Source organism: Lissotriton vulgaris, chromosome 4_1 (assembly GCF_964263255.1).
Source record: "Lissotriton vulgaris chromosome 4_1, aLisVul1.2, whole genome shotgun sequence".
NCBI classification, from domain to species: Eukaryota; Metazoa; Chordata; class Amphibia; order Caudata; family Salamandridae; genus Lissotriton; species Lissotriton vulgaris.
Window position 1 is genome coordinate 1,412,218,864 of NC_141691.1, and position 25,370 is coordinate 1,412,244,233.

Genomic DNA, 25,370 nt, shown 5'->3' on the forward strand with positions numbered 1-25,370 from the left:
GGTACATTTCATGAGATCCTGAGAAAGGCCTATTTAATCCTTCTTTTTTAGGCACAAGAGTTTAAACAAGCGAGACCTGCTTTCTTGTTTCCACAAATGGTCTCTGTAGATATTGGTTTTTATGTTGCTAGTTTTTTAGAAGCTGCTGTGAGATCAAGGAACTTGATGAGGAATTGATTGTAGTCCTAAACAGCTGTATGAACATCTATGCATTTTAATGATTTTAACAATCTGCATGGTTTTTATCCCAGTGTGTATTTGCTGTATGTCATGTATGCATTTATGGTGTTTTATTATAACCTAATAAAGCTTTTTGATGATGATGATGACTGAGTCAATGAATCAATATTTTTTTTCCAATTTTGTAATAAAGTCATACACGTGACATACATTAAAGGTCCATCATAACTGCACATAAACAGAAAATATTACTATAAAAACACATGATGAGTAAAAGTCATCAAAAGCTTGTTATCCCCAGGATCAAATCTAACGCACAGAGCCATGGACCCCCATGAGGAACTTTGACACATAAAAACAAAATGTGTGAGTTTCTAAAAGTTTCAGGTATAAAAAGGCAAGTTTAGCCTGATAAAAATCCAGAGAGCTAAAAAGTTGGTTTAAATACTTCTGCCAGAGAGATTTGTATAAAGGAGACATTAAAACAATATGCAATGTATCACATTTAGATAACAGATCACAATTGCAAGTGGGTGGATCAAACTACTAACACCAAAAACCCTCAGGACAGATCAACTAATGAAACCGACTCAACCTGAAGTAGGTCAACAAATGACGCTGGTGGGTAGGCATGTCAAGGAGAAGATATGGCTCTATCATAGGAACTGTTTTGACCCTTACATATCTTCGAAATTAAGGCTTGATGACTGAGTCATTTTGTCTGACTTGTTCCACAGACATATTTGGATTCGTCTTTGCTAGGAGTGTACCTTATTCTGTAAGGCACATGGACCCAGAGAGAGGTGCTAAACACACACCCCTGAACTTTTTCTGGAACACTGAATACTTCATGGAGTTGTCAGATGGGTAGTTTCAACCAGTCTGGCCCCATATGGAGATGATGAACAGAGTCAGCCCTGCACCAAGAGGATTGGACTCTGGGAATCCAGTTCAGACAACCTGTGAGTTTGAAAATGATGGTTCTGTAACACTAGAAGGAGTTTTAATGACAGAGAATACCTATGAGTTTATGGTGCACCTCAACCATTTTGCCAAAAATCCTGAATGATGTAGAATTCTGCTAGAAGTGTCTAAGGATTGCTAAAAGTGTCAAAACTCTTTTTTTACTTTTCCATAATGCTCACATCAGAAGAGAAGTGTGCATCATACCAAAGTATTTGACTTTTCCCAATTCTTTTGCCCTGTGAGAAGCATCCTTTGTTTCGCCTGCCTGTAGTAATCTTAATGTACTGCTTCTGCCAGGTGGATGTTTTGGAGAAAGGATCTAGTTTCTTTTCATTTTTTTCCAGTGTAGAACGTTACTACCTTTGTTATCAATATTGTTTTTGCTGTCACTCTGTTATCATTATATATCAATTATTTTGCTTAGACTTCTGCTATCTCTTATGCTTAACATGATTAAGACTTTTACTAGCTTTAAAAAAAAACTTTTGTGTTATGTTGATATAAATTAATATCTCAACCCTTTTATATGAGCATTACCTTTTAACTCTTGCTTATTCACCAAAGGTGAACCCAGGAATCAAGAGGAAATTGTTTACCTCGATGGATCGGACTGAGTGAATGTTGTTTTTTCTCAGTTAAAGTGGTATTACTATAGGTAATTGGATTAATGATATACAGAACTTCGAGTGGGATAAGAAACTAAGCTGACCATTGTGAAACAATCTTTCCAACTTTGGACACAAAAGATAAACATCTTAGAACCAAAGCATGCATCATTCAAATAAAAAGCAATAAACGAAAATGATAATTCAATTGAGAAGGCATGATGCTGTAAATCCCAGAAGAGCTACTAACCAGTTTGTTTAATGGTGTTATTTTAGTGCATGTTATTTTCAGTTTAATATTTTGCCTTTGGGTTTTTTTCTTTTAACATTATTTTCAATTTTTAAAATAATTGCATGGGAAAGTCAATTGTGTCTTCGTTTATGGCCTGACATATGAATTGATTTTACTTGTAGTAGTTATTATAGAACAAAAAACACAAAACTAAACTGAATATAGGGAAAGTACCAAAATATAGTATCCATTTATATCATTCTTAAAAAATATATCAGGGTCTATTTGGACATGTAAGTGTGTCTTAGTCATAGAAACAGCAGCATTTATAAGGATAAAATCCCAATCCAGTTTCACAGCATCAGGAATGACGGCATACTCGCCTCATATATCAATTTACTCACACTTAACTTTCTGCCAATATAATGTATTTTAAGTATGAGTAGATCTACTCAAAGGATCAGGTTGAGACTGTTCAAAACGGGCATGTGGGAATAATGTGGTCAACAACCACAGCCTTACAGCTCTCCTTGCATTCACAATCCTTTTGACAGGGCAGTGGTTGGACTTTCAATACTGGGGAAATATTTTTCTGCATGGAGAAATCCCTCCCTCTAGACTCCCAACAATAGTCTAGGGCGGTTCTTTCCTGTCACATCTTTAAAAAGTAATACTGCATTTACCAGTATTGACATTTGAAATGTAGTAAAGAGCGCCCTTCTTTTGAGAGCAAACGTCAACCAAGCACAACTATACATTGTCCCCAGTGGGAGAAGCAGAAGTCACGTGACATTCTTAGTCAGCGTTGCATGTATGTTAACTTAACAAGAATTGGTGCTGACCTTTATGTGGTTGAAATGGAATGAGTCAATATCTGCAAATAGTGCAGTAAATCAAAAGATACTTATGAATGCAACTGAGGCAAGGCTTCTCAAGGCCAATTGAAATTTGAGTGGTCAATGAAAATGAATGCCGACATTGGATATGCGGTTGTAAATACAGTCACTGTTTTCTCGCAGTATCTGCATCCTATTTATCCTTGCACTGTTATTAATATCTTTTTTTCTACAATACTGAGATTATTTTGACCTACACTAAGTGTTACATGGCCTTATTGCAAAAAAGTATGTTTTTGTCCAGGAATAAAATGGTCACTCTGTGTGAAATAGATGCAATTGCACACAATTCGTTTTTGGAAAAAGTTCCAAATGGCATCTTTATTAAATGGGACTTGTCATGCCTCTCATTCTGCCAGTTGAATCTTCAATACAAAGAACTGCTGGGAAAGCTTAAACAGTTGTGCAGGATACAGGACTGAGTTAACAGGTAACCAGACTGTCATCAATCCACCAATCATCAAATAGATGATTTCTCTGGTATTTTCGGCCGTGAATCACAACCAGTGGTGTAAAATCAGAGCCAAGTAGAGCAGAAGAAGACTGTCCACCAAATTCCATAGCTCAAAATGAAATGAAAACAACACAGGTGAATTATGCTTAAGTACTAATTGGAAAGTCCATTCATTTCTAAACAACAGTGTGCAATACAAATAAATCTGGAAAACCGAAATGCTTCTCCTCATCTGCACATTTATTTGCTGGGCAGCCTTTGAGAGGATGATGTAGGAAGAAATATTGGCAAATTTTCTACGGAATGCAGGGAAGGTGTTTGAGAAGGTGATGCAACATTAGCCAACACCAGATGATCCGATGTGATAGGTAAATAAAATAATTATTTCCTATGGAAATTCATCTAAAATATTCAGATGAAAGCTAAGATTTAGGATCTAAAGCCATCTACAGAGAAGTAATATTTGCATAGGTTCCAGTCACTGAGAAAGCTGCTTGTTTAGCACCATGCCTTCCATCACTTTATAGCATCCTTTAAAATACCTGATTCCGAGTAGATCCGCCCTCCTGCCATATACGGCATAAGCTGCCCATGTGTAGTCCACTGAGCAAGTGGTATGCCTCTGAAAATCAATCATCAACCTTCTTTTCTCAGTGGAACAAACTCACCTAGTAGAGCCACCACTTTATGTGGATGGCCGTTTTTGAAGTATTTCCAACCTACTAATATAGTTTTCAAATATGGTGCCCAAAATTAGACATAATATTTCGAGCGTGGTTTGATCGGGCCTTGTTTAGTAGTGCACTAGTTAATCTGATCTTATCTCCTGTATTACCTTTAATGCATCTGCAGCTGGCTAAAAATGGTGAGTACACTCACTAAAAATACAATGAAATAGCTCATTTGGTGCAGCACAACAAAATATGATTTTAAATAGGGATGGTATTAGTGTTTGGATTTTGGTCTCCACAAGTTACAGATATAGCGAGACAAATGGAGCGGGAGGAAATCATCAGGCGCTGGAGCACTGAAGAGGCTGTGGGCCTGCAGGTGAGGATAAGGGAAATAAACCCTACATGCTCTAAGGTTTTTCTCAAACAAAGCTACACCATTTAGTGTGTATTCTCCCAGAGGAGAGGATAATCTGTTAGGAAAAAAGGACCCCAACGGGAAGTGGAGAGAAGGAGATGCTAAACAATGCTGTGCAAAGCTGCAGAATGTTCGGTTAGTGGCCAGAAAATGAATCCAATTTTTCATTCTGTCATTATAAATATTTCAGTGCAAATGGTACTGATTTTCTGCAACTGTGGTTAAGGAACGGACGCCATGTGAACACATGTGTGCAGCTGAAAACGGGGTGCTAGGAGAAAATTAAAGGTTGCCGTCTAATTAATGTCTTACTTTTAGCTTGCAAGATGCAGTAAATAAAATCAGCGGTTGTGTAGGATATGAACGGGAAAGACGAAGGAAAAAAAAACATTTACTCTGCTCTTCTTCTGACAGTTTCTCATAAAATATCTGCAGTCCATCTATCTTTTAGTACTCCAGGCTCCTCTGGAGAGCAGAAAATAGTAGTTTAAAGCTCACTTCAGCGCCAGTCTGCAGGAGATTGCTTTCCACAGGACCCCTGCTGACAGAGGCCTAGGGGAAGAGGCCCAGGAGTTATTCAATCAGCTCGAGACTCAGGGGCGGCTGGGGGTCCTTTGAGGGCTGATTATAAAGCTGCCCTCCTGTTGCCTGCCTCGGAACAGAACAAAATGAACAGTCTCTCGCTGAGCAGATTCTGCGAGGAGGAATTTCACCTGTCATGGAGTTTGTCAGAATTTCTGGATTTATCTTTGAGCAAAATTAATAAAACACCAACCAGGATTTCAGCCAGACTACTGGGCTGTGTGTCACGTGAAAGTGATCTCTCACCCAAGGAAACCTGGACTCTGAGCTCAGGCCAGCCTGCCCTACTTTATTCCTTGGAACTTAAGCAGAGCACTGTTACTATGTCACAAGCCCTGCTTGGTGGGGGCAGAGGGGGGGGGGGGGGGGGGGTTCTTGCAGCCCACTGACTGGGAGAAGCTGCTTTTTGTCTGTAAAGCTTAGCTGGTTAGAACGGGTGATGCCATTGTTGGCTCTTTTTCAGAACAAGCTGATATCCACAGCAATAGAACACCCTCTTTTTTCAGTGTATTTTTGTTTTCAAGATGGCGGGTCCCTTAAGGCAGCACATCTGGTAAATCCACACGCATGCTTTTCAGGCCTGGTTTTGATTTATCTGTATTAAAGGCCTGATTCATCTCCTTCGAGCAGCTAGCGGTTTGCTGCGTCTTCTTGCCACATGTGCAGCACAAGAGGCCATGAAGAGCTGGACCTTTTCCTGCACTAGGTAAGGAAGGGTTTTTATGGCACTAAATTTAAGCCAAGTTAATAAAGAGAGCTGCAATTAAGTTTGGCAGCAACAGAAATGGAAACCCTTAAAACCACCAACCCTATTTTTGTAAGCCTGCGGCCTAGCATCAAATTCAGATCTCAAGTTGCAGGAGGCCATTATCTTTAATCCCATAAGAAGTTGGCTTCAAAACAGCAAAGAGGTCAGGCCCGAGCACGTGCCAAGCCTTGCAATGCAGTAGTGACCTCAGGAGGCAGTTGCTAGTAGAGAAAATGCCCAAAGCGTTCGAGTTACTGTAGTCTGCCATGTTTATACAGTACAGACAACTGCACAGCAAATTCAAGATAACAAGCCTGACCTGAGCAAAACCTGCAGCCATCTTGAAAATTGAATCTTTGCACAAACTCAATGAGTTTCCATCATAACCAATCTAAACTCCTCTTGAATTCACTTATAGAACACAAAATATGCAAGAAGACGAATGGATAATAATTTGTTCCTACATATTGCTTCAAAGCACCCCGTTCCGCGTATGAGACCTAGATATAACGGAGAGAACTATCATTCAACTAAATGGCATTCAAATTATTGACTTCCGAATTTTGTGGTATGCGCATGGCAAGCTTTGAAATTTGGCCCTAGCATATACTGCCACCCAACCTACTTAAACCAAAGTACAAGCACTACAAGGTAGTCCAGTGTGGAATAAATTAGAAATCGACTGTTTTAGAAAAAGCATTCTCTTTGAAATATAAAGGAAAATGAAGAAAAAATGAACAACAGTACACAGCAACCTTTAAAAGCATGCAGTCACTCTGGCAGCTTTGTCATTGAGAGAGCTCAGCCAAGAGCGAAAGGGGTGGGGGGAGAAGATCCACGGCGAAAGCGAGAGCGAACAGGCAGAAGGGAGATATAGAAGGCAGGAGAGAGGCAGCGGGGTGCCCAGCAGGGGGTGCACATAAGTGAAAGCACAGATGGTGGGAGGGGCAGGGTGCTCTCAGCAGGCTACAGTGGAGATGCATTAACTCCACAGAGGGCCCAGGGCTTCCCACGAGTACAGCTATGAATTATAACTGAGTATGGGAGCGAGTTCTTAGTACTGGCCTGTCTAATGACACACAGCCTTTTTTTTGTTCATACTGTCACCTTTCACTGTACTACAAAGTTAAAGAAAAGAGAAATGGAGAATTCTAGAATTGATGCTGTATGTTAAATGCACAAGCACAGGCATATTATGGGAGTCACAAAGTTTCGGTTTTTATTAATCTTCACAAAAAAATGCATAAAGAAATCAATATTGCTACATCTCAAGATTTATTTTTAAACTCTGGAAATTTGACAGATTAGATCTTCTTTTGAGTGTTTCTCTATGCTGCCAATCATGACAGCAAGGCCCATAGCCATACCTATTGAGAACTAAGGGGTTTTGTTTTTTAGTAAAACAAAAGAGGATGATGAAGCTTAATTTCCTGCAGATGCTCCCATGTAGTTGTACTACAATGTGAATATTTTCAATTAAGTGTATGGGACGATTGTATATGGATACTTAGTACACTTGTGCCTATATGTATGAAAGAATTTTGCATTTCTAAATTATTCGAATCTCTATTTCAGGTCATTAAAAAATGCGAAATAGCCTTTCAAGTATGTATGAAAGGCATATGCGGCATCACAAAATGTGATTTCTACACAGTAGAAATCGCATTTTGCGATTCGCAAACTAGGAAATCGCAAATAGGGATTTCTTAGTAATACATCTACATGAACAGGAACAGCTCACAATCACTCAATGTGCAGGTAGTGTGTGACGCCTCCTGCATCATAACAGACCTTGTGGCAAGATTCCCAGGCAGCTCCCACGACTCATTCATGTTCTGCCACACTGCAATCCACAACCTATTGTCACAGGGTGAATTTGACGATGGTTTCCTACTTGGTAAGATAATTCCACACTCAATTTATATAGTGCCCAGCCTGGTGTGTGTAATGTGAATTAATGGTTTTACTTCTCATGCTCTTAAGGGGACAGTGCTTATATGTTATGGCCCTGGCTGCTCACACCGTACCTGACTCCAAGAAAAATAACTAAGAGGCAATTCAACTGGGCGCACAGGGCAACATGCGCCATCATTGAGATGTGGAGACATGAGGGTCCGTGCTGTAACTCATAAATATATATATGTAAATATGTAATATATAATTGTCCAAATGAAATCCTGAGTGAACTTACTATTTGTATATATAGAACTCTAACCACTAGTATATGTAGTAGACCTTTGTACTTACTACCATTCCTATGTGATGTTAGAGTTTTCCATTTGTATCTCTTTCTTGAGTGACTTTACAACTTGTACATTTGCAAATGTTTCTGTTTGTATCTCGTTTGTAACTTTTGTAATCCAAAGTCCTTTTGTAACGCAACTCGTTCTTTTGTAAAGAGCTCTGACACCTTCAGGTAATGTTCGCGCTATATAAAATTGCATAAAATACATTTAAAAAAATAAAAATTGCGCAGACCTTTGGGATTCCGATGTCCCGCTTCCTCTGCCTGCACTACACCGGTGGGGCACTGTTGTACAAACCAGATACATGCTGCAAGATCATTGCCACTGGTGCCATACTGCACAATATTGCAATGAAGAAGGGTCTGGATGACATCCCCAGAGCCAGTGCTAACTCTGACGATGAGTTACCGCCGATACAGGTGCAGCAGAAGCCTACACATGCAGCAGAGGATGTGCACAATGCACGGAACTGTTTCTTAGGTAGGAAAAATTATATTATCAAATGAGACATCATACATGATGCTAATGCTTGGTCCTTAACCAAAATACCAACTTTTATTCAGGGAACAACAATATTGTAACACACAAGGATTGACTGTATTATTGTGAATGTAACATTGTTAGTATATTTAAAACAAAAGAAACAAATGTGATACAAAACAAAGGTGACTTACACCTCTGAGTATACAGTGCTTCACTTCTTTCTGCCTCTGCGGTTGGGTGCTTTGTCAACAACATTGGGGTGTGGGACTGGTGATATGTCAGTCCCAGTTGTGTGTCTGAATGAACGCCTGGCACTGCATGCCTCCTGAGTGGATTTTACCACTGAGGCTAGAGCCCTCCTCTTCACTCTCAGGTGGGGGCAGGATGTTGGGGACACAGAGGGTGAGGGTCTGGATGTTATTTAGGGCTGTGGTCACTTGCAAGAGGCCACATACAGCGTCCTGCCAGCAGTGCCCCATGTCAGTCTGAATGTTCACAGTCTACTTTGCTAGCATTGTTGTGGCTCCTACCTGGTGGTTGAGAGACCATGTGAAGGAATCAAACCTTGCCAGGTACTGCCTGTGCCTCTGTTTCTGCACACAGTGCTTCCTTACCATTGCCGCTAGCCAACGGTCCTACCCTTTTTCCAAGTTCTGCAGCAACTTATACATACATTGCAGCTGCTTACTAACTGTCCATATCTGTTTTGTCTGCAGGCAATGTACAGAGATGATGGACCTCTCCAACCCACTATACACAGGAGCACTATCCAACATGCATTCAGGCACATTCTCATTATGGACTGCTGAACTTGGCCCTCTGCGCAGTCTGTGCATCCTGGCCTCCGATGTTGTTGGATCCCTGCTCTGTGATTGACTCTCCTCACTGTCCACAAATTCTGGCAGCAGGGAGATGGTTGCTATTCATCCAATAGGAGTTGGGGTGATGGGTGGAGGTTTTGGTGGTGTTGTGTCCTGCATGACAACATCAGTGTCATTAGGCTCTTCGGCTGCAATGGGACCTAGCACATCCGAGCTGTAATCTGAGTAAATGCATGTAAATAGTAAATGTAAATAAATTTCTGTAGTTTGGCCACAATGATGTTGTAACTCTGTTTCATGTGTTTGTGTCTTGTTAACTTTGTACGGATATATTCAGGGTAGTAATAAACACACAGTTCAGCTTACAACTCCCCTAATGCATTGCCAGGGTGTGTCAAACATCTCAATGGAGCTAATCATGCTGTGTGTATGATATATGGATTTACTAAACTTCTGTTTTATTAGGTAAGTAAAGGGAAGATGGCACCTACTCCCATCACACTCTATAGTTCCATGGTCCCCTCTATCAGTGTCTCCTTGGGAATTGGATGGGGGTGTGTTAGTGCTCCTCCACCAGTTTCACATCCTTTGCCATCCTGCAGGCCACCTTCTCCTTCATTTGAGACCTCAGGTCGTACCACCTTTTGCGGATCTCAGGGATGGTCCTCTGGTTGACTTCTATGGAGTTCAACTTCTCCAGGATGCTGGTCTGGAACTGAGTTATTTGGCTCTCTGGCACAGAGAAGAAGGCCTTGCCAAAAAGGTGGTCCATATGGGCCACTCATTTTTTGGCAGGAGCTACAGCTCCTTCTCAGTAAACCTAACTTTGTGCTTTCTGGACCGTGAGTTCTTGCTTTCATCCTCTGACGCTATGGCCTTTTCCTTCGATGGTGCAATTTAGTGGCAATGGTGATGCAGGGGCACTCCTTACTTCTGGCATAGGCCTCTGGGTTGTGGACACACCCTATATTTAAAAACTCCCTGGTCTGACACCATCATTCTGCATACAGAGAGCACAGTTTCCCTATTTAGCAATTTCCTAAATTGTTAATTTCCAAATAGCGAATGGGACTCCATAATAATCACTATTAGGAAATCGCAGTTTACATACATCCTGTTTTGCGATTCATTCTATCGATTTGCTATCAGGGAATCACAAAATCTGAATTTAAGAGTACATATGGGACTAAAACCCTAGGCACATCCAAGTGTAAGTGTAAGTTTATCATTTGGATAAAAGTAGTAATAAATGATTTGCTATTCATATTTTTTCACAAACTCAAAACAAAAAAAAACCTGGTCAAAAAATCTGCAAACCGAAGCTGTTAGATCTGCTTTTCCCAGATAGAAAGACTCTATATGAACTTAAAATATTGCTGTCATTATAGAGGGATGGCTGAAAGCCTGTCACATAAACTAAATTATCGTGGTATAGATAATAGGCCTCAAACGAGTACCTCGGGAGCTACTAGTAACCTACTAGTAACTCACCAATACCCTTGAAGTACCCTTCTAAACTGAAATTCAGCCCATTACATCAGTCAGAGAGTTTGCAGCCTTTAAAAATAGCACTGCTGCATTGCCCAGTTGGGAATGGAGTGGGATGTAGTACTTTTTCACCCCTCTCTGATTTAGCCCATTAAACACTTAAAGCCCCCTTTTTAGGTACATTTACCTTCTATGCTTCAAACTTTGGGACGTGGAGAGTAGGATACAGCCTTGGAGGAGGTTTCCCAGAGTGGCGAACCTCAGCAGTTCTCCATCACAGTGCAGGTCTTGAGCTGCTGAAATCACCATCAGCACACTCCATTTCAGCTCCCTGGCTGCAGCTGTGCTCTGACCATGGATGAGGCAGACATGGCTCTTTAACCCTCAGCAGAGCGTGGCTCCTGCCTTAGTGTTTGCGTACCACTCTACAGGGCCTACTACCAGCAGGTATGTCTGGGGCCCCATGCTGGACTCAGTGAACTCTGGTTTGGACCTGTGGACAGTGTGTCTCTTTCTTTGGGCCCAGAGGAGATTTCCCCTGAAGATGAACTCTGCTGGATATGTGCCCTGGGACTCCTTTGGAGAAAAACTCCCTGGATAGTAGAGCTGGCGGAGCATCCTAGGGCACCAGCACAATCAGATTAGGGTCAGGGCAGGGTACCTGATCAGCCCTGCATCCACACCACTATGTAACATGTGCTAACATGGGTGCCATGTTGTGGTGCATTAAGTCTGGCTAGGAGAACAAGGTGTGAACTCTTTTAGCAAAACAACTCTGGTCTTCTACAAGCCAGGGGTGGGTGGAATTTGCATAGTCACGCTACGCAAAGCTCCGCGAAACGGTAAACAATCTCCGCGAGCACGCAAAAGTTCTGCGAACACGCGGAATTGCTTGTTCAGCCCATTTGCAGTGCATTTTTCCTGTTTAAAGTTCAGGATCAGAAGACATTGAATTCCCCAAATAAGGTTGAGCTAAATGAGCCAATCAATCCAACAGAGCAGCAGACCAGGGCACATCATTCCCCTTTTTGGTCATACTCTTGCATGGACTGAACACAATCCCCAGTAAAAAAAAACAGCCAAGACATCTGCTAGACAGACCTTCTCATGTCAAGTTAAGGCATTCCACAATTCACTTTATACATCGGGCTACCATTTTAACCAATATGGTTATCTATAATGACCTGTGTCTGTCCCATGCTAGGCAGAACGGTCCTGCCAAGGCTAACTTTAGTGCGTGTAGAACTCCATTAGATGTTGTAGAGGAGAATCTTCCAGGAATCCTCATGTTTTCCCTTTATACATATTATCTATCTGAGCCAAAATGAAGAAGCCAGTTGCCAAGAAACCATACACCAATATTTTGTATCTCCCGCAATTGCTTCTTTTATTTGTGAACACCCTGTCCCTTTCTCTGTACTCCAAATACCGCTGTAGATCATGTCAGCACCTGGATACCCTTACTGGTGACAAGAAGCGCTCTACAAATCTACTGTCTGATTGGTCCATCCCCTCCCACAAATTTGTTGTGTTTATGCTATCCATTTTGTATTCAAGTCTGTTGGTATTCCACTACAAACTTTACAATCATTCACTAAATACATTCTTTATCATCGCCCAGATCAATAATGTTGAACTTCAAAATGAAAAATATTTTAGTCGACTGGACTCTGGTTCAGTATAGACCAGTATAGTCAACATGTGCTAAATGTACATTGACTTGATTTAAGGAAACATGTCTTGTCACACAAATATAATTTTTTGCTGTGCATGGCTTACAAATATTTATTCGTTAGGTGTTCTACAATGTGGTGTACATTAAATTGGACTTCACCTTCACCGATTTAATCAATAACAAAAAGTCAGAGATTTACTGTCACCGATTTAATCGATAACAAAAAGTCAAGATTTAAAGTACCAGCACACACCAAGGTGCTTTTTCTGTTAATAAATAATGCCTTCCGTGACTCTGTGCCCATATTTTCTAAACCCTGCTCTGCCAGTCTGCTATGCCCCTTTTCCTGTCATTCAGTTCCAAAAAGAATCATGAGGCAAGAAAGCCATAAAGTAATCTCATCCACAAACTTCGTCCCCTTAGCACAGTTTACTGTTCTACTGTTTACTGTACCTGCAGCTCTGTTTGAAAGAAGAACTTCTGAGGACACTGTGTACAGTCATATATCTTGTCTTCCTGTCCATGGGCTGAAAATATATGCTGCTGCAACTTGTTTGCTTGGACAAACACTGAAATTACAAGAGAGCAAAATATTGATTAGTCTTTTTTCATGCAGGTGAGGCATTTTGACAAATGAATCTTTAGTGGGCGAGTTAAGAGTAAGTTACTTACCCAGTTAATATCATTTTATCCATGATCTCTATTCTCTATAACTCTACAATCTAGAATCAGATACTCTCTGGCCATGCTGCTATATTCCTTTAAAAATTCTGTGCACGCCATACTCACATCATCCTCTATATCATGCTGCACTGATCCTCCACACCTCGGTTTCATTTTTTCTACCTCAAGTTTAGTCTAGACACCAAAGAGACGGCATTGGGTTGTTTTGATTGTTTATGTGCAGGAAGGTGTCCCTCCCTGCACACAAACAATCGCCCCTGCAGCGCAGGCACCCTTGCAACATGGCGGCAGGGGGCCTGCGCTGGCATTAGGCTGCTTTGTTTGTGCCATCGCTAATGGAAACACAGGGGTGCACAGTATTTTTGTAAATATGGCCCATCCCTGCGTTTTGAAAATGTCAGAGCGCTGCATTGCCAAATTTGGTGTAACACTGCATTCTGGCATTTTCTTCTAAATATGCCCCAAAATGTTTACATATTGTGTAATAATCGACTTAGCAGATGCTTATGCCTTTTGTCTTTCAAATGATAACATTGAAGAAGACATCTAACCTATCACTAACTGTAACAGTGATGAAAGGTTATATTCAATGTTTTGCAAGTAAACTTTGACACACATTGACAATTAAGAGTTATCTTCTCATTGCTGAATTGTACCAACTCACGAAAAAGAAAGACAATGAAATAGACTCTGCTTCAACCCTGCTCCTACATGAACTTTAACACAAAGTGCAACTACATATAAAACACCTGCTCAGATAAAAAATGACGGTGAGGCTCACCAGAGCCAAGCAGCTCCATCATTTGCCTTGTTACTTAATGCCTAAAGCGATCATGCATAGCAGTTTAATAAATGATGTACACCATCTTACACATGGTGTCCTGGCGGTGTAGCAGGTATTGGGTGAACAACCTTTACAACGAAACTTTTACAACACACTACCATTACAACGCGGTCATTACAACGCAAACCATTACAACGCATTGCGCTGAGGGGCGCTCTAGGATAGGGAATAAGTTTAATTTACTAACCAACACCTTCCCTAGTGTCCACGGGGACTGGTGTTGGAATAGTAAATTAAACTTTTTACTATCCAGCACCCCAAAGCGCTATGCGTTGTAATGGATTGCGATGTCAGAATCGTGTTGTAAAGGCAGGCGTTGTAATAGCCTGCGTTGTAACGTCATAGATCCCAGGTATTGTCACCAGCTTTTTGCACTATTCAGCACCTTCATATTACACAAGGTGGCAGTCTTCTATCAAAATGTGCACTGTCACGATCACAAGAGAGCGTTCCCTCATTTGCACAGGAGTATCGTGCCATGAAAATGAGCTAAAGTAACGCCGCTTCCGGGAAAGGAAGGACACTGGATCCCTTCCTAAGTTGGAGGGAAGTATTTTCTCCACAGAAAAATATGCTTTATGTTTGAAAAACAAGGAAAAATATATGTATGTGCACATACAGATGCATTTCCTGAGTGGGTAATTGGACACTATTATAGCCTTAGATTCCGCCGTAGCGGGCTCTACCGGCCATTAAAGGCCAGCCTCAGAATTCAGCGAAGGCCTTTAACAAGGGTACGGGCCTTTAATGGCTGGTAGTGACCACTAAGGATGGCTCTAAGGGTATTACAGCAATCTACCCCTAGAGGGCAGAATGTTTTAATTTGTAAAACAAAGGCCTCACAGAGCTCGAGGGGGGTGAAATCTCCTCAGGCTCTGTGAGGCCTTTGTTCACAGCTTTTGCTGTGAACAAACATTGGAATGCTGATGCTATGGGCTTCTAGCAGCCATTAGAAGCCCAAAGCACTCTATTATCAATAGTCAAATAGCCAATGTGTCACATGACATAATAGTATGTCTGGACACCAACACCTTGCAGAGCATTCAAGTGAACTACTGAGAATGTTTATGAATGGCAAAAAAAAGAAAAGATGTTCAAACAATTGTAAATCACCAAAGAATAACACTTTTTTTGTCAATTAGCCCCTTTGTCATTTAGCGCAGTTGAATTCTTGGAATTAAGATATTATTGCACATCATTCACCAGAGAGAAAAAGAGATGTAACGCCTCATCCGGACACTGAGACAAACTCCCCCTGAATTTCACCTGCAAGTGTCAAATGTAGTGTCAAATTTCTGCCAGCTTTTACTATTTTACAAAATCTACTTTATGGGTGTAATGCACATGTTTTAGCCCATATTTATGTATATAGTAATAAATACGCCAAGCTGGTGTTACGGCAGTAATTGTTTAAACGGATCAAGCATTATATTCTCCAGTCACAGATCAAACACATGTACCAGTCAATTTAGAATAATGCTTTTCGCTTGTTTCTACAGGAATAGTACAATATGTAAGGGGAGAGTTCGAGGGAAGGGAGTTTTAGACTTTTGGCATCTATCAGGAAACCTCTGCCTTTCACCCACCAGGAGTAAAAAAAGCTGTTGCTCTTCAGTTCTCATGTAACAAGCAAGAGGCTATCCCGGGCCTTTTTAAATGCGGTAGAGTGCTTGTCATGCAGTTTTAATGCCGGCCTGTCACTTATCAGGACCCATTGTAAGGATTTCCTGGTCTCTGTGTTCTGTTTTGCAGTCTACAGTCTTTCAGACTGCATGGTTCTGGCCCAGTTCAACCCAACTGCCTTGGGGGTGGGCAATCCCAGTGAACCAATGGGAACAGTTGTTGGAAGCAGTTACTGGCCACTTCTGTATGATGGAGATCTTACAGATGCCAGAATATTTGTTTTTTTGAGTTCTTAGGGCACTGTTACTAATCCACCCAGGTTTGTTGCTGTGTGAATCAATGAAGGAGATTGTGAATACTTCTCATCTTGGTGATCTAGGAGTTTTGGCTCTATATCAGCAGGGAGAATAGGACTGGTGGGAAAGTAACACATATATGATGTATGACACATGTTAGACAGGCTGCTCAATCTCAGAGCCCTCGTCATGGAAAATGTAAGGCAGAATATATTTAAAGCCCCTCAGGGCATAGAGTATCTGTTTAGGAAGTTGGGCACGTGCAATTGTCTCATTTAAAGGGACCTACCTTAATGTAAGGGATGAATGCTGGTATGAAAGTAGTCAAAACTACTGTAAGCCAGGGGAGACTTGCTTGCTGAATGATGCACAGCCAACAGCCTGTATGCCACATACTGGTTGGCGATCAGTTAGGGCAGCAAAGAGCTGTGTCTCTCATTAACAGTCATGACTCCCAGGAGTTCCTTGTTAGTGCTGTGTTTAGGATCTTCACTGACACTGATAAAGGGGTGTGGATTGGGACCTATCCAGATGGGCCTAAGGCTGATATAAAATAAGCTTCCCTTAAAGGTTTAGGACCAGCTGTCCGATCATTTCATTTAGCACCTCGCAGTTTGCGACACATTGCGAGTCGCAAAAAGCAAAGCGTTAAATGAAAGTACAACAGTGTGTTTGACACTGTTAGCTATTCCCAATGGGGTCGCAAATTGCGATGCTCATTAATATTAATGAGCCTCTCGCAAATTGCAAGCCCATCGGGAATGCCAGCCTCCCAGAGATGGTGGCCTTCTGGGCTCAGCAGACCACCATGTCTGGAACTGCTTTTACATAAAGCAGTTTTTTTTTTTTAAAATGCAGCCGTTTTCCTTAAAGGAAAATGGGATGCATTTAAAAAAAGAAAAAATGAAACATTTTCGTTTCAGTTTTTTAGGGCTGGCCATGGTCCTTGGGACCTCTGCCTGCCTTAAAAAATAAATGTGCATGCATTTGCAATAGGGGAAGAGACCCCCTGGGGACCCCTTCCCATTTAAGAATGGATTACCACCCACTTGAAGTAGGTAGTAATTGCGAGTGTTTTGCGACCGCAATTGCAGTCGCAAAACATTTGTACATGGTTTTGAGACTTGCTATTTGGAATGGAACGCCCCTTCCAAATAGCAAGTCGCAAAACCTATTTAGCGACTCGCTAAATAGGCTATGTGCATGGCCCAATAGGTTTGTACGGATCGTGCATCTGGCCCTTAGAAATCAGAGACAAGCAGGATCTAGGCAAGATGCAATTGCCAGGGATATTTTCGAAGGTTCCCTAAATGCAGATGTTGAAGAGTGGCTCTAGGTTGAAAAAGGGGTAAGAATGGGCATGCAGGTTTCATGCAAAGGTCAAGAACGGGATGATCAATATGAGCATACATTGGCTTTTCCCTAAGTAGCTTGATTCTATTAACCTTTGATAGGGAATACCACTCGCTGATTGTTCGCAGGAGTGAGTGATGAAAGAAAACCTTTGACTCTTGATCCAGGAGCTGCAATAGATGTCCTTCCATTTGCAATACAGCAGACCTGCCATCTCCCACAGTGCCACTGTGTGTCACATAATTTCGTCTCCCTTAACACAGTTACCCAGTGAAGAGACAAAATTGCACAGTGGCACAGAAAACGAGCTGAAACCCACTGTAAATAGTGGATGTTCAGCTCATTCTCGGAGGCAGAAAGCATTTTATGTCCATTAAGAGATGTGAAATCACCACAGGACATCGGGACAGCCTCAATATCCCTTTGTTTTTTGGCCGGTATTTTGGGGGGCCTGAGGGGGGGCTTGGTGAGGGGTAGATCTCAGAAGGAGCCCCTGCACATTTTCAAGGCCCCACCCCCTCCTCATATGGTGAAATTCATGGTAAAGTTGGCAGCTGTGGCAGACCTAACTCAATCTAAGGATTTTAAAGTTGTCTGGATTCTCAGCGATACTTCCCTTTTTTTTCTTCCTTAAAGTGCAGCTGCACTTTTGCTTTACCACTCTTTTAAAATCAATATGCCATGAACAGGACCATCTCATGGCGGAAACCAGTTTATAAAGAACTATCCGCAAGGCTTCTCGCTGGAGTAAGTCCTGATGGAGCCATTTAAAAGAAAGGTGTGTCTTGACTTGAGTACATCTGAATCAATTTGAGAAGTAGAGTTATTTCTCAATAAGGAGTGTATTGGCAGTGGAAAAGCGTTAATATGTCAGCCGAATTAGCTCCAAACACGCGGTGGGATTTAGAAACGTTATTTAGTATGAAAAGGGCAAAAGGTAGGGTATCACCAGTTGCGACTGATACTGCTGTTTTAAGTGCTAAGGGGTTAAAAATGTCATAATTCCAGCATTATTTTGGGTCTGTAGGTAAGCAGAACTGAATCAATAAGTTGTCACACCTCTTAGCAAAGCACAGCATGTATTCAAGGAGAAGATGTTCTTACTTGAAACATTTGTTTTGGGAGTGATGCTGGGTAAACACCCTGCAGGGGTAGAGGTATCAAAAAATGTCTGTAACTCCTTAACCTTGGCAAGAGGAGATCAAAGGGTGAACGTCCTTCTTCACTGTTTAGTTTTAATTCGTTTGAAACGTATTGTGGGCCTCTGCCACAGGAGGGCAGTAGAGGCGGGTAAAAGCACCAGATCCATAATTGGTGACGGGCTGTTTTAACTCTTGTTGCCAACGCATAAAAAAAATAGAAAAAAAGAGTTTGCTTGATAGTGCTCACACTAGAAAACTCTCTCTGTCAATCTTGGCAGGGCACTGTGGTCAAGAAGTACAGATAGAGTACATAGTAGACTTCTTTTTGTATACTTTAGATCATCTTTGACTAAACAGGCAAAGTTACAATAATATAAACGTTCAAAATGATTGACTAGGAAACAAGGCACTAAACTGAGTAACGGTTTAAATGGTAGATATAATATTAGTAATTAACTTGTCTATGACAGAAGAAGGGTTTGGGTTAACGCCACTGGCTTCTGGTGAATTCGTGGTGCACTGTGATCTAAAAGTATTTTTTCTAGAATAGTAATCTGAATATGAAAGAAATTAATTGATTAATGATGCTGGCCCAGACGCCGATTCATCTCCTAATAGTTCACATAATACGTAGGATTTAAACCTATTTCCTATTAACTACTGATGTTAAGGAAAGTGAAAAGGATTAGTAATTTAGAAAATTTGCAGAATGTCTTTATTTTCACATTTATATTAGATATTGACAATATTTTGATTTTTTTGACTGGTAATCTCATGCTAAGGTTGATTGGTAATGTGCAGCGATTCTTATTAGGAAAACAAGGAAAATTGTGCTAAACTTGGACTTGCTCGATCACTGACCTCATTATAAGGTTCCAGAAGCCATTATACATGGTGTCAATTTGACTTTTTGTAAAAACAAAAGCTGTGATGAAGTGTGTTATGTGCATGGCAGAGAAATCAGTGTACAGAGTGCAAAAAACGAATAGGTTGGAGAGTATTGAGGAACTAATTAACGCAGAATAACAAAAATGAGTAGTTTGCCCATGCATAAACTATTTTTATATATTTGCATAAATTAAGTATGTCTCGTAATTCATTAGCATGTAAATGTGAAATATGTATAATGCGACCAAAACCTGTAGAAAAGTGTGACATTGAGGGCAGAGTCCTTCCGCTTCACCTGAAGGAACGTTTAGACTTTATTGTCTTTCATAAAACAGGTGTAATATGGTACTTTGAAAGCCACTTTAGTCACAGGTTTTTAAGTGTACAATTGCACATCATACGTGACTTTCGTCCACGTTCTATTCACCCTGTGCGGAACTGTTGATACTCTACAATTCTGTCCAGCGAGGCGACATCTGAATTTGCAAAAGCAAATTTCTTTCGTTTTTGATATCGCTCATGGGTAAGACGTTTCTCCATGGGGAGAAAGTGCTTCCCCTATGCCCTGAGGGCAATCAGTCGTTGCTCGAGCCTTCTTTGACTGTGGTAATTTTGCAACCATTTCTATTGAGGGAAAAGTCTGATTTTAGTTTGCAAATGCAGACAAACGTACAAATCTGTGGGTGTTATGACACTTACAAAGCAAACCACACCTTGTATAGCCCATTTCTAACCCCTTACGTGGGATTGACACCTGCACATTTCTCTGTACTCGTGGTGAACAAATCCACAGTGGTAAACCCATTTCTGCCTTACTGGAATATCTTTGTGAATTCTTAAAATGTGTATCTGAGGTATATTTGGCTGTGAAAATGTGTCTATGCCCGAAAATACCTTAATGATTTGGGCCCAAAGTATGCATTGCATAAAGAATGCCAGTGTCACAGAAAATCGGTGAAAATAGATGTGGAGATGTTAAGTCTGGGGAATAAACATCTGCCGCTTTTCCTTCTTTCATCCCTTTTTCTTACCTCTCCGCTACTCCAGCCTTTCTCCTACCTTCCAATTTGGGTGACATACATGCCTCCTTTATCACGGAACAGTATCCTCATTGATCTTACTAGTATTTGAGGAGCACGGACACTGGACCTCAACGCGCTCCTGGTCCCCCCTCCCTTTTTCTTGACTCAGAGATGCTAAGGGCTCCTCTCAGGGCTACCCTCAATTCCGCTGCTGGGCTCTTAACTGGCCACCACATCTCTCTGGACTCGCGGAACCTGAATTGGCTTCCATTTGAAGCTCGGATACAGTTAAATATTGCATGCACGGCTAACAAGCCATCCGCTTCAAGGCCCTACTGTACCTTGCACAGAAACTGGAGCTCTCCTGTGGTTCTAGAGCCTCCAGAAGCGCCAGTACCCTTTTGCTAAAACCACAAAAATTCAAGGAAAAAAAGACATATAACTGAACCTTCTCCAGTATGGCTCCAAGGATCTGTAACGCCCTTCCCCCGACGTAAGGGTGAACTCTTCCACCGTTTTCTTCAAAAAAAGAAGTCAAAGGGCTCTTGATGAAGAAATTTCTGCCTGAGCCTGGCCCCTTCATCTGATTCTGGGTCCATAGACATGACTTTGACCCAGCCACCTGGCTCTTGAGTTTGTCAGACAATTCTAGAATGTGATTTTGTTGCGGTGTTGATTCTGTTGTGTTTGCTTATCGTTCACGAGAATATTGGGCAATCTTAGACTTTGACTTCGCCCACATGGCCTATGCAAGGAGCAATTTGGGTGCCACATGACTGCAGTACCGCCACATTGGAACCTCTGGAAGAGAACATAAAGCTAAAGAAGCAAGAGTCACCAAACGCATGTATAGCAGAATGGGTAGCAGAAAAATTTAAGATTTTGAGATTGAGTCAAGGCTTTTAAAAGGCTGGTAGGGTTGAGGCAGTTGTAAGTAACCAAATTCAGATTTCCTGACAAGTCTAAAATGCTCAAATGTTCTTAGGGGGTGTACTGCCAAATAAAAGTAACCATATAAAATATTGTTAATAGCAGTCACATATTGAACTGTGCGAGCAACCATAGGGATGGCAAAAACCCTTTCCAGGAGACTTATAAGGTGTGGGGTGGGATACAGTGCACCGGGAAGGAGTTTCACCATGAAAATTAGGCAATCATTTTATCAGTTGCCCCCCCCCGTCCTTAAAACACAATATGTAACGTATACTCTGTAAAAAAAAACAATAACTAGTAAATTAAGCTCTGTAGGGGATCTAATGAAATATTCAATTTGTATGGCGTCTGCCACTACACACAGGAGAAATATTCCTAAATGGCAGCAAATCATGTACGTGCTTATTAGAATATTGTGTGCTAGAAACAAAATCCAGAGGAATTGAGAAACGTGCATAAAGAATTTAAGAGATGACAGAAAATATTTAAGAGAAACTAAGAGAGACCGCACAGTGCAGAGTTATGTAGGAAAGAGTCAGGTGTCCTTTTGCTTTGGGTGTGAAAGGTAAGTAAAGCTAATGCCAAACATGCACTATAGTCTGACTAAGAGTGAGAGTCAGGCTCTGGAGCCACAGTGATGAGAAGAGGCACAGGGAAACAAGGGCCTGCAATCATTGTGGTAGGACAAGAAGTCAAAATATGCATTCAGAGACCCCGGAAATAGGTATAAAATGCTAACAACCTAAACCCAGTGTAAAAAAAAGGAAAGGCTCAGTAAAAGACCATTGAGTGTTCAGGCCAACAGAGCTTTTGACAGGGAGAGACCAAGTAAGTACGGTAAGGCCAGACATGGTCGGACTGGCATATAGGGCAATCAGGCACTGCCCAATGGGCTCGTCTGAAAAGTCAGTTTGTCGGACATTTTTAGGTGGAGTCTGGGCTGCGCATCGGTTGCTCAGCGAGGCATGCTGTATTGAGGTATCAAATAGAAGCTCCGCCCATTTCCCGCCCATCTTTTCAATTGGCTCCTGTTACAGTCCTTTTGAAATCGTTGCTTTTCATTCACGAATAGGCTTAGTAATCTCTCCTTGGTACCGCCTTGCCTGCATTTTTCACCTCTCATAAGGACTGGACTTTTTACTTGTGATGCTACACTGCTTTAGGTAGCCGGTGAGCACTATTTCTTGAATGATCTTCCCATATTCCACCCACAAGCTTTTATATGGTTATTAGTAATATATGTATTTAATTTAGAGTGTGGTCCACTTTAACTATAGCGGTTCCACTTATTTTTGTATTTAATTTACAGCACAGTTTGCTTTCACTTTTCCAGTCGCACTTATTTATTTTTTTAATTTGCAGCGCAGTTTGCTTTCACTGTAGCGGCTGCGCTGCAGAACATTTTTTTTAATATTTCTTTTTTCTTTTTGGGTGAAAGCGCCCTATACAGTGCATTCACTTTAATGTTGGCTGCACCCCTTTCTTTAGACTCTGCTCACTGTAACTTGAATACGGAGAGCAGTGTCTAAAGAAAGGAGCACGGCCACTATTAAAGTGGTCACGCATTTGCGAGAGTCTGAGCTATTAGCATTAGAAATGACAATGCCTTTTATATAGGTTTTGCTTTTAAAAACACATAAATAAAAGGCATTGTCATTTATAATGTCATTAGCTTAAACTCTTGCGAATGCAAGATCTATTGCATTGAAAATGTTTGTTTGCGTTGTCTGTGGGCCTGAATTATTGTCTTGTGGTTGTGGACCAATTTTTTACTGTTGATGTCCCTGATATTACAGTAGAAATTGCCTGCCGCAAGCACAAATTAATTTGCTCACACATACATTACAAAACACTTCTACAGCATGTCTTTACAAGTTCAAAATGGCCCCAATTTGCAAATGTGGGCCACTTTTTTTTAGCTATCTGAGTTTCTAATGGGCGCCACTTTTATTCTGGTGCCCGGGCCTACCATAAACGTGAAACTGCTCGTATGTGCTATATTTGGCTTATAAGAGTACAAATATTGATCATGGTTTTTGATTGCACATCTTTTTTTTAGAGTTTTATATAGAACAAACTAGACCCGAGACATCGGGCATCAGAGAGCTTTACATGAGCACGAGTTGCTTTACACAAGGACACATTTATTTTTTTGTTAGGCATGGGAAGATTAAGTGATTTGCCCACAATCACCGGATGGTGAGTGTCATTGCCAAGACTCGAACCCGGTTCCCCAGCTTCGAGGTCGACTGCTCTAGCCGTAAGGCTACATCCTCTCCCCACATCTGATTTGAATTACTAAGATGTACATATTGCAGACAAAGGTTCTTCACAGCTTCTATATTAAGTTTAACAAAGCCAACGAACCTGGCTTTCTTGTTGTAAAGCATGTAAACGCAGGCACTCACAAATGTAATGGTGCTCGTAATGGTGGCAGAGGTAATGCAAGTTGAGGTAATGCTGGTAATGCTGGTAATAATGGTAGTGTTGGTAATGATGGAGCTCATAGTAGTTGTAATAATGGTAGTCATAGTAATGGTAGTGGTGGGGGTAATGATAGTAGTAATGATAATGCCACCAATAATGGTGGCAAATATAATGGTGGTAATGCTGGTGGTGTTGGTGAAGGTAATGGTAATGGTAATGGTGCTGGTAATGGTGGTCGTGGTGATCATGGTAGTACCAGTGGTAGTGGTAATGCTAGTGATTCTAATTGTGGTGAGACTACCAAAAATATTTTTAAAACAAATTTACAGCAGGAAACAGAAAATGCCCAAAATATTGGTTTCTTTATAAATTGTAATTATGAGATAAATACTTGAACATGCAATGAGAAAGCATATTTTTCAGGTGTAAAATAAATCCTCGTGTTTTGCACTGAAGCACTCTACAGCAAGAGGAATAATGTGCCAATAACATGTGCTGAGTCCACAATATGTATCTTTAAGAATTAATAACATAACACCTGATAGACAACTATCTATAGCCAAACCTAAAAGTTAATTAAAAACACCAATAAACACTAAGATGTAAACACCCGATGAGCAAGTCCTTGCTCTTCCATAGTTTGTAGAATGTGTTTAAAAAAACTAAGTATAGTACAATACGCCACAAACAAGCACATTAGTAAATACAATTAACAAAATCCAACATAGGTACAAGAGAGCACAAAGGATAAGGCTTGCATTACACAATCAGAAGTAGACATAGAGAGTAGATTTGTTAACATAAGCACAAACCAAATTAAAATATAACACAACTTCTAATCCCACTGAACGTAGGACCACACCCGCTTAAATTTTAGCCAAGAGCGTGAGCCTCTGGCTTTGGCAAGCGTCAACTCCATTTCATCTATACCTCTCAACAGGACCCAAAAAATCTTTCATACTGGGACTTATTTTTTCAATCTACGTTCGAGCAATACACAAACGAACACATACAATTATAATTGAGACAAATAATCCAGTAAAACAACCCCGTTCTTGTATTGCCCTCAGTACTCTTTCCTTTTCAGTCATCTGAAAATCATGACCCAATAACATAGAAAGAGCATGGCTAACACCAGACCAAAATAAGCTCAACCTCGGGCAGGTAATAAACATATGCCGTAGTTCGGCGGCCAACTCCCGACATTTCGGGCAATATTATTTAGATGATAATGATTGGTTCACAGCCCATTTAGAATTAAACTCTGGCGTATAATATAGCATAAATATAACCTGATGCTGCTACAATTTCAAATTCACGGATGCTACTGCGGAATCCATAGTTTCCAATGGTTCCTGTACTTCTTCTTAACCCCTTCACTGCGGCGGCTATTCCGCCACAGTGCTAAGGAGGTGGGGCGGCCGCGCGGCGGCCGCATGCTGGTGACGGAACCGCTCCGTCACCAGCATCGGTGGCGCTGTACTTATGACGGAGCGGTTCCGTCATGGCCCGCCCCGCTCAATGGAACGCTCAGCGCAGGCGCGGAATTCGCGCCGCGCAGGCGCTCCGAGCGGGCCATGACAGAACCGCTCCGTCATCAGCACAGCGCCACCGCAGCTGATGACGGAGCGGTTCCGTCATCAGCAGGCAAGGTGTTAAGGTATAACTGTATTGAACATCCGACTTAACTTTA

General features: G+C 41.3%; 1 protein-coding gene across 5 annotated transcripts in view; it reads right to left on the minus strand.

Annotated features, from left to right (window-relative positions):
- The window catches only part of ZNF521 (zinc finger protein 521), a 651,786-nt gene that overhangs the window by 73,267 nt on the left and 553,149 nt on the right, over positions 1 to 25,370 (minus strand). For all 5 annotated transcript variants that reach the window (XM_086965655.1, XM_086965653.1, XM_086965654.1 and 2 more), the window contains one exon: positions 12,919 to 13,034. In XM_086965655.1, coding sequence (XP_086821781.1) covers positions 12,919 to 13,034 — 116 coding nt within the window. The remainder of the gene's footprint in view (positions 1 to 12,918; positions 13,035 to 25,370) is intronic.